Below are 10,952 nucleotides of genomic sequence, written 5' to 3' on the forward strand. Positions count from 1 at the left end.
TTCTGTGGTCACCGATAAAAGGTGATTAATATATTTCTTCCTCATTGGCCAGTTCTATTTAACATATTCATATTTAACACTAGCAAACAACTCTGCTAGAAATTGTATGTGATTAAAATATTAACAAAATGCAGTTTCTGCCTTATTAGAATCTGTAATGGATATCAAGGGAAAGAAATGAGGGAAAATATATTCTCCAACATGTGTCATGTTAATGGGCAGTGGGTAATGACATTAGAGGTGGAAGGAAATAAAATCAATAGCATGTCGTAGAAAGACAGGTCAATTCATCCAAAAAAGAAAGAATGGTGATTATACTGAGAAATGTTGTTTGAAAAAGGAAGAATTTTTAGAGAATTTGTAACAGATGTCCTGTATCTTCTCAGAGGAAGATGCAGAGTCATCTCTTAAGGTAGGTGGTGTCTGGTGTGTAGACTGGAAAGGCTTTGGAATCCTTCCCAAAGAGAATAGCATAAGGAAGAGTCAACTAGAGGTGAACCGAAGAATTTCTGGGCAACTCCATCCAAGTGTATACTAATAATAGAGCCAGAAATTTCTAGTTGAGCCAATTGGCACAATTTTGTGACTTTTTCTGGTAACACTCAACCACCCAGTACTGAGATCAGAGAAAATATACTATAGTGTTTTCCCAGCAGTGAAGTGTAGGTACAGAAGTAAAGATAACAATAGATCAAAGGAACTTCTTGATGCTAATAAAAAAAACTACATAAAGTAGTGCGTAACTGATGCAAGTAGGGCTGGACCTAGAGGAAACTAAAAAGTGATTCAAGGAATTAAAGACAGCATCAGTATAAAGAATTGGTTCATTGAGTATAAGAGAAAAGAGAAAGAAAAGGTGGCTGTGATGAGAGGAGAGAATTTCCAAATTCAGAATTTTACAAATGAGGTGGTTTTGGTTTATTTTTGTTTGTTTTGCTTCCAACTTTTATTTTAGGTTCAAGGGGTACATATGCAGGTTTGTTACATGGGTAAATTGTATATTTAGGGGGGTTGGTGTGCAGATTATTTTATTACCCAGGTAATAAGCATAGTACCCTATAGTTTTTTGATCCTCACCCTCCTCCCACCTTCCATCCTCAGATAGGCCCTGGTGTCTATTGTTCCCTTCTTTTGTCCATTTGTACTCAGTTTTTACCACTTATATGTGAGAATGTGCAGTGTTTGGTTTCCTGTTCCTGCATTAATTTACTTAGGATAATGGCCTTCAGCTCCATCCATGTTGCTGCAACAGACATGATCTCATCCACTGTTGATGGGCATTTAGGTGGATTCCATGTCTTTGTTATTGTGAAAAGTGCTGATGAACATACGTGTGCATGTGTCTTTATGGAAGAATGATTTATATTCCTTTGGGTATATACCCAGTAATATGATTGCTGGGTCTAATGGTAGTTCTAAGTTCACGGAGAAATCTTTAAAATGCTTTCCAGAGTGGCTGAGCTAGTTTATATTCCCATCAGTAGTGTAAAAGTGTTCTCTTTTCTCTGCAACTTCACCAGCATCTGTTAATTTTTGAATTAATTAGTAATAGCCACTCTAACTGGTGTGAGGTGGTATCTCATTGTAGTTTTGATTTGCATTTTTCTAATGATTAGGTTGGCCAGTTTTTCGTATGCTTGTTGGCCATGTGTGTATCTTCTTTTGAGAAGTGTCTGTTCATATCCATTGCCTATTTTTAATGGAGCTGTTTGGTTTTTGCTTTTATTTATTTATTTATCTATCTATTTATTTATTTATTTATTTCGAGATGAAGTTTCACTCTCTCCACCCAGGCTGGAGTGCAGTGGGCGTGATCTCAGCTCACTGTGACCTCTGCTTCCCAGGTTCAAGTGATTCTCCTGTTTCAGCCTCCTAAGTAGCTGGGATTACGGGCACCCAACACCAGACCTGGCTAATTTTTGTATTTTTAGTAGAGACGAAGTTTCACCATTTTGGTCAGGCCGGTCTCGGACTCCTGACCTCAGGTGATCCACCCACCTTGTCCTCCCAAAGTGCTGGGATTACAGACGTGAACCACCGCTTGTTGATTTGTTTAAGTTCCTTTTCAGTTCTGGATATTAGAATTTTTTCAGATGCATAATTTGAGACTATTTTCTGCCATTCTGTGGTTTATCTGTTTACTCCGTTGATAGTTTCTTTTGCTGTGCAGAAGCTCTTTAGTTTAATTGTGTCCCCTTTGTCAATTTTTGCTTTTGTGGCAATTCTTTTTGGAGTCTTTGACATAAATTCTTTGCAAGGGCCTATGTCCAGAATTGTATTCCCTATGTTTTCTTCTAGAGTTTTTACAGTTTTAGGTTTTACATTTAAGTCTTTAATCAATTGAAATTGACTTAGTCTTTGAATTGATTTTTGTACATGGTGAAAGGATAAGGTCCAGTTTCAATCTACATGTGGCTAGCCAGGTATCCCAGCACCATTTACTGGAGAGTCCTTTCCCCATTGCTTGTTTTTGTCAATTTTGTTGAAGATCAGATGGCTTTAAGTGTGGCTTTATTTCTGGGTTCTCTAACCTGTTTCATTGGTCTCTTTGTCTGTTTTTGTACCAGTGTCATGCTGTTTTAGGTTACTGTAGCCTTGTAGTACAGCTTAGAATTGGGTAGTGTGATGCTTCTGGTTTTTTATTTTTTTTTTTCTTAGGGTTGCTTTGGCCATTTGGGCTCTTTTTTGGTTCTTTATGAATTTTAGAATGATTTTTTCTAATTCTGTGGAAAGCATCATTGGTAGTTTGCTAGGAATAGCATTGAATCTGTAAATTGTTTTGGGGAGTATGGCCATTTTAATGATAGAAATGAGAGGGTTTTGAGTAATCAGTTTTTATACCTTTTTACATTTTATTTCCAAGATTTAATCAAGAGTATATGTTACTCCTCTCAAGTAATGACTTACTGAGGGGAGCGTAGGGGCTGTTTTTCTGGACTGAGAGCAGTACTTGATCACTGAAAATATTTAGAATTGCTGGTGCATGGTGCATAGTGGTAATAAAAAGCAAACTGAATTTTGGTCCATTTCATTAACAAATTGTACAGACAATGCTCTCACTTACTGCTTATCCCTAGGATGAACTACTTTTCACTCAACGCCCCCCACTCTCTCTGGAGTTGAAGAATGACTAAAATGGTATTAGAGAAAGATAATTTTATAATGTAAACTAAATGTCAACAAACAATGGCATGTAGGCTAAATCTAGCCCATTCCCTATTTTTGTTAATAAAGTTTGTTTATTACATTTTTTTTACGTATTGGCTGTGGCTGCTTTTTTACTGTAAGGACAAAGTTGAGTAGTTGGAATAGAGATCATGTGACCCTAAATATGTACTACCAGGCCCTGTACATTAAAGGTTCCCAGACCTTTGATTTAAATATTTAGGATCAGAAAAGGCATTACTTGTTTTGTGAACCTGCAAACAGGACAGTTGTTTCACATTCATATACTAAGTTGGTAGTTTAACAGTTGTCTTTGTTAAATGTTTAGCATTGACTACCATTATATTTACCTATTAATTTTACTTTCTTTTGTAGTCCCTGCTATGTGGATATTTGGTAGCAATGACTGATGTGGAAACTACGTATGCAGATTTTATTGCCTCAGGAAGAACAGGTAGAAGAAATGCAATACATGATATCCTGGTTTCCTCTGCAAGTGGCAACAGCAATGAATTAGCCTTGAAATTAGCAGGTCTTGATATCAACAAGACAGGTAAGTCATCTGGCACACATTTCTCTGTAAGCATGGAATGATTTGCAGCATTTTACTAAGTGGGATTGAGGCACTAAAGTCATCTTTGAAAGTAATCTAATATAAAGAGTTTTAAACAATCTAAGGCAAGATGAAAGTCTGAGACTAATCTCTTAATCAATCCTGCTCTATTTTCAGTGATGTCTCTTTAGAAGGCTTCTCACTTAAATGCAGAGTCCTTAATCTGATTTTATTAATGCAATCAATAAAACACATGGTGTGTTTTTTTAAAGCCTAATTTCTACAAAAGCTGAAATTGCTTATGTACAGCATTTAACTAAGTTGGAGCGCCTACCTTTGACAATATTGGCCACCTCTAACATTTACTAGATAGATATTTAACAAGATTCACAGGTAATTCTGATAGACTTCAATTCTAAGAACAATTTTAGAAAAAAAGAGTCTCCAGGGCTAATTTTATTAAGAATGGAAGTAAAATGATCTGTTACATTAGTAAGTCTTAGGTAAAAGGGTCTTTGATTTCCTATTCCAGATAGAATGGGTTTGTGAAAAATGTGTCTCCTTACTGGGCCTTGAATTCTTACCCAAGGAGTCTATCTTCATTAATGAAAAAGAAAAACAAGTTTGATGGATTAAAATACTTGACAGTTTTACTTCTGAGTATTAGAATAAGTTCCCTGACAGTTCCTCCACCTGTAGCTTTTGCAGATATCAAAGCTGAATGTGTTTCCCTGAGAAGACTTGTGTAAAAATAACCTTTAAAAGTGAAAAGAATTCACAATTAGGGAACCCTGATATTATGTGCATGGAAAGCACTTATCACAATTTCTGGCTCTTAATTATTCAATATGTCTTCGCTGTTAGAATTTTTAAGGTAAAACATTTAGATTATTAGAGGCCGGGCGCGGTGGCTCAAGCCTGTAATCCCAGCACTTTGGGAGGCCGAGACGGGCGGATCACGAGGTCAGGAGATCGAGACCATCCTGGCTAACACGGTGAAACCCCGTCTCTACTAAAAAATACAAAAAAAACTAGCCGGGCGAGGTGGCGGGCGCCTGTAGTCCCGGCTACTCGGGAGGCTGAGGCAGGAGAATGGCGGGAACCCGGGAGGCGGAGCTTGCAGTGAGCTGAGATCGGGCCACAGCACTCCAGCCTGGGTGACAGAGCGAGACTCCGTCTCAAAAAAAAAAATAAATAAAAAAATAAAAATAGATTATTAGAAAACGGAGTCAGAGTATATGCATATATAGATTAATGAAATAGCTCAGCAACATTACTTTTAAATACATAAGGACGTATTTTATTCAATAGCTAAAGCTCAGTACTTCTCAGACTGGTCTTTTCAAATTCGGATTAATAATAAAACTTTAACGTTACCACTTTGGAATACACAGACCTGTGTGTATCTTAGGTTTCATTGTTGTGCTATTATTGCTACCAGTAGTTACTTCCCAGAACAGCTCTGAGAAAGACGGTATAGGAAATTATTCCAATTTGGTAACATGAGATGGATAAATACATTTTTGCTGTAGTCTTGCATAATATTTATATTTTGTTTTTCTTACACATATGCTATTTTAAAGAGTCTGCATTAATTTTAGCCACTCTTAATATTAGGACATTTTTATTCATAGTGTAATTTAATTTCTTCTTTTTCTATTTTTCCTGAAGTTGAGAATTGTTAGTCCTAAGACCATTTTATTTTCCTGAAAACATATTAAATTATTATAAATTATTGAAATAATAAATTGAAATTTTATATTAATAAATGTAAATAAAATAATTTATATTCATTATATTATAATTAATTTAAATTATCTTTATACTTCCAAATGTCTTCTTTTCTAAATATTTTTGCATGCTAATTGCAATTCACTAGGCTCTTGCAACATTTGCTGCTTCTCTTAAAATTATGAAGTCCAAAACCAGGAACAGTATACAAAGCAATAACTTTGTTTATTCTAAGTACAATAACTAATAACTGCATAACATGAAGATCTAAAATATAAAAAAAGACAAATATATAATGACAAATTCAATGTCACTAAGAATTGTGGAGAATTTCCTTTCTAATTCATAAATGTTTCAGCTTCATTTTAGTTTATACTCAACAATATTGTTGCTTCATGTTTACTTTTATTTGTTAATAAGCATCTGTTTAGCAACAGTCTCCATGTTTGCAGCATAATGCTAAGCCCTGAGAAGTGTCCCCAGACACCTAGAAGGTCCCAAGCCCCATGGGAGTCAAGTTCCTCATCTTGTATTTATACAATCACTTTCATCCTGAAATATTCTACTGTCTTAGAGATGCCCTAATTTGACTTCATTTCTTTGGTTACCAAAAGTTTCTCCTGTTTATCAAGTTCTTGTTGCATGCTAATTTACACATCTCAGAACCAGGCCATCTGTGCATCATGGGAGCCTCTCATAATAAAATAGTGCATGAAAATGACATATAATGTCTGGTCATACCCTTGGTACTGCTTTACAAGAAAATATTTTTATGTAGAAGAATTGATTTTAATTTTCCTAAAGATTTAATGTTGTTGGAGTATGGTGAGGTGCTTCATGTGTACTTGCTAAGAGTAGAGGAGAAACTGCCTTATAACATTATGGTCCAAAGAATAGAGCAGCCCACTTACCTGCCTTTATTTGAATTATAACAAACCCTTAGCAAATATTGATTCGTTTATATTATTGCAACACCTGAAAACATTTTGTCCAGCAAGTCATATTGGCTGCCTGATAACCAAATATCTCATGCAGATATTTGAATCTTTGAGTCTGAAATTGCCAACAGCTTGTACTTATATAACGTGACCTAATATGGAGTGAAAGCATTGAAATGTTTGCTATACCACTGGCTAAGATTGCTACTGAGGGTGCAGTTATGAGGCTGGTTTTATTAGAATTGTGCACATGTTCTCTAAGGGCAAACCAGAGGCCATTATAACTATTTGACAAGGGACTGGCCAGCTGACATAGTGTCCTTTCATTTTCCACTATTGCTTTTACTTTGAACTAATAGAACCTCTGAGAAATTAGCTGGGTTATCATCAAGTGCTATAAAAAAGAGAAAATACAGTTTTAAAATATTTCTTCAAATAAGACAATCAGGCATAAAAAGGTAAACATGCTCTCACTTCTGATTTCTACTTAAAGACATTTCTGATTTCTGCAGCCTGTGAAACTATATCTCAGTGACATGACCTGGTCATGAGATTTCTGAGCTATTTATCCGAAGCTTAGCTGATCACTAACTACTCTGAACATTTGAATATTATTTTGTTTTTGAGCCATGCTGTCCCAAGTTCACAGAATTGATCAGTCCTTGAAAACTCCAGTGGCGAACTGACTACCAAGAAAATATACTTTTCCCTTCAAGGGTTTTGGACCTCTTTAGTATTTCTGAAGTTACCAATATGACATACTGAGAGTTGGAAATAAAAGCAATCATTTTTATTTTGCCTGTATTCCGTTTTTGTTTTTCTTTTGCAGAAGGTGAAGAAGATGCACAACGAAGTTCTACAGAACAAAGTGGGGAAGCCCAGGGAGAAGCAGCAAAATCTGAAAGCTAACACCCCACTTTGACCCTCGACCACACCTGACAATGTCTCAAATCTCCAGGAGTGTCTGGAATGCATTTGTTTCCATGAGTGAAAAGAGGAAAAAGAAAATGGCTGTGCTGCATTGCAGGAACCTGCTCATTATCATGTTAAAAATGAGGGCAGAGGCTGTGGCTGCAGGCAGACTTTTCCCTACCTCTGTCATTAGCAATGGTTGAAATCATGTGGCTTGTGTTTGGGCGTCATTTTTGTATGGATCCTTTCACTTGATCATGTGACGAAATGCTTATAGAGAGTAGCACCGACCTAGATGATGATTCTTCCTGTAGCATCTGGCCCCTCACAATGTCAGAGGATTTAATTGTGTCTAATTGCGAAGGGTTGATTGAACCCCAGAGTTTAAATATCTCTGGCTCAAGTGTTCACCCAGTAAAAGAAAGATCCAGAAAGCACTGTTTTTAGCATTATGTATCTGTGTGTTACTGCTGTGTTATTTACACTGTTTTGTATTGTACAATATAGATGCTCAGCACTGCCCCCTTCTCTGATTGCTTATGAAAAACAAAATGATGTGCATTACTGTGAATTTTTATACCACTCATTTTTAAAAGGGCTGTCTTTTTATTTTAGTTTTCCATACTGTGGTGGTGTACACAGGATAGAACACCCTTTTTTAAAACACAGTCTTTCCCCTTGCTCATTATATGTTGATGAGTTGATTAAGTCTAACAGATTCATCAAGACTCCATTGCTTTATTATACAGACATTTGAAAATATCCATTAATGTGAATATCACCTGAATTCAGTCTGTTTGGTGTCTGCACAGACTGGTATTCAATCTATCAAGTTTGTTTTATTCTCAAGTGGAGAACTTCTCCCACCTAATATATATATATATATATATATATTTGAGAATTTTGGACAATTGGAAAGGTAGAAAAGAAAAGCCAAGATTATACTAAGGACTGGAAATAATTTGTTCTATGGAATCAAATTTCTCACAATGCTGTATGATACTATTTAAATTTGGAGGACAACTTATCTTCACTAAGCTGAATAAGGTGGAGAAAGTAATCTCCTTGCAATCATGTAGACACCAATCACAAAAGTAAAGCCCTGGTGTTGTGTTTTCATGTCTTTTTTCAGCCCTCTCAGATCCAAATGTTATTATGCACTTTTTAATGTTTGTAAACTTTTACTAATAATTAGTGTGAATTGCATTCTGATACAATAATGATTATCATTAGAAGCTAACAAAATTCTCATTAATACTGTGTTTGATGGCCTCTGCTGTGTTTTAACATCGTGCTTCTTATATGGAAAGTTTTTGTGAGCTGTGTAATCCCTCTGGTCAGTATTATGAAATCATTTGTCAGTGGTAATAAATAAGGAACCAGTAATATGCCAGTGGTTCATGAATTACTGGACAAATAGCAGACAATGGGAGTCCCTTTACAGTAACAAGCCCACTTAGCTGTCCTTGAGGTCTTAGATACCATTCCACATGAAGTAGTTAGAGCAGCATTTCAATAGGTAATTTGTGTGGTTGTGCCAGAAACTCAGCCCTCCTATGTAATTACATACAGGATAAAAGGTAAGTCTGCTCACATCTCCTTCTACAGAACATTTCAACTGACTGGAATAAGGGCATGGGTTGCATTTAGTACTCAATCAGATATTACTAGAAAAAAAGTTAATAATGTGAGCCTTTCCGAGAGCAGAAAGAGGAAAGATTAAATTTTGGAATGCTTCCTTCTGTCTAATCCATCAGGGGCCAAAATGCCCAGTAAAATTCAAACACATCACCTATTAATAGACTCACAAGTGAGAAAAGAGGTTCCTAGGGTTACTTTAGGCAATCCCTGGTAAACTGTTTAAACCATCAAACCCCTACAGTCAGTTTTCAGTATCTTCATTTAATATTTTAATAAGTTTCTTGTGAATTTAAACTTCTCTTCTTTCTTAAGGTTGTGAAATTCCAAACTGATTTTATGTGATTTCGAAAAGTTTAAAACCAGTGCTGAGTGTATGTGGAGAGTTTATATTCCTATGTGATATACTATTATTAATGCATGTGGTGCCATGCTTGTCTTTAAATATATAAATAGTGCTAAATTGCAAAGTTATATGGAGCTTTGGATTTAGTTTGACTTCTTACTACTGCTTTGTCTGCTATATTCAAAACCAAAGGTATTCCCAAGCTAGGGAGATACAAATTATTTTTCCAAAATGTGCACATCCTATACATTTTGCTTATTCATGGTATCTTTCAAATTTTATTTTAGTTTCCTTTATTTGCAAGTCAAGAATACACATGGATCTGAATTTTTAAAGAGCGAAGAAAAGGGTAGGAAACCAAGGCCTTGGGTTTGGTAATAAGCATTGGATGCCTATTAACCAACTATTCCTATGCTAATGGCTTTGCAGCTCGTCTTCTCCCATTTGATCCTCAAACAATTCTATTAGAGTGGTATTTTTATCCAGTTTCACAGATTAAAATATAAGCACTCGATAAAATATAACCTTTAGAGCTTAAAGAGCTGGTAAGTGATGAATTTAGGATTAGTACCCACGTTTGTCAACAATGAGCTTTCCAGTGCACATGTCATAAAGTTAGAGCCAACTGCAGAGCTGTAAGGGAACTTTTAGAGATGAACTTCTTCAGCCGCCATATTTTACAGAAGGAAACTGAATCCCAGAAGGAGAAATTGCCTTTCTCAAAGCTCCCTGGATGGATAATAACACAGATATGAGTAGGTCACACAAAGTATATCTTTTTTTAAAAAAAGAAATTCAATTACGTCTTATTTGGGGGGTATGTTTCCCAGAAGTTATTTTTCTGGCATGTGGTCTGTAAAAACAGCATGATTCATATTTTTTATATTTCATGCTACTCATTTTGTTTAATTACCAACAAACCTGGGGACTTTGGCTTTTTGACTTATTTGCAACAAGCATGAAATTGTTAAATTTACCTTTTATCAATTGTAATCATCCTATGCCAACATATTGTTATCATAAATTCATAGAAATATTTTTCCAATAAATAACAGACATTGAAATTTTATTCTTAGATAATACTCCCAGAACAGTCAATGGTAAATGCCCTATACTTGAGTCTTACTTAGATACAGTGGCAATGCACCATTTTAGAAGATGAATGATACTGCTATTTCTCTTCACGGAAACAATAATGGATAAAGAAATGTAACTGCCGGGCAGCAAAGCTTCTAAGTGAAACCTGTAGTAGCAGTAGTAGTAGGGAGAAAATGTGTAGTCATCAAGTGAAAATAGGAAAGGATCTATAAATCATGATGTCTTAATAGACCCTAAATTGTTCTTTAATTACAAGAGTGGCAGTCTCTGAAGTCATTTGTGAGCTTGTATGACTCTTGTATTTAGCAATGTTGCATGCTCACATAATTGGTAATTAAAAGTAACACATTTTTCTGAAATGTACACAGTCTATTAAGAGTATTTATTGAATTCACACTATGTATTTGGTGCTAGAGAGTGCTGCAGGTGATAAAGGAGAAATTCTATACCTCAGTCATCTTGCAGTGGACAAACCCAGGACTCCAGCTTCACTCTTTCCTGGTCTTTATTCTAATCATTTTCAACTCCATTCCACTCGAGTAGTCCACTTCCTGGTCTTTGTCATCTGCCA

The 10,952-nt window shown here is 35.7% G+C and overlaps 1 protein-coding gene across 4 annotated transcripts in view; it reads left to right on the forward strand.

The window, feature by feature from the left end:
* The window catches only part of PKIA (cAMP-dependent protein kinase inhibitor alpha), a 90,596-nt gene extending 79,852 nt beyond the window's left edge, over positions 1 to 10,744 (forward strand). For all 4 annotated transcript variants that reach the window (XM_003902888.4, XM_009213239.4, XM_009213240.4 and 1 more), the window contains 2 exons: positions 3,541 to 3,718; positions 7,217 to 10,744. In XM_003902888.4, the coding sequence (XP_003902937.1) occupies positions 3,568 to 3,718; positions 7,217 to 7,296 (231 nt within the window). In that variant the 5' untranslated portion in view covers positions 3,541 to 3,567 and the 3' untranslated portion in view covers positions 7,297 to 10,744. The remainder of the gene's footprint in view (positions 1 to 3,540; positions 3,719 to 7,216) is intronic.
* The last annotated feature ends 208 nt before the right edge of the window (positions 10,745 to 10,952 follow it).

The sequence above is a fragment of the Papio anubis genome, chromosome 8 (genome assembly GCF_008728515.1).
Source record: "Papio anubis isolate 15944 chromosome 8, Panubis1.0, whole genome shotgun sequence".
Classification (NCBI taxonomy): Eukaryota; Metazoa; Chordata; class Mammalia; order Primates; family Cercopithecidae; genus Papio; species Papio anubis.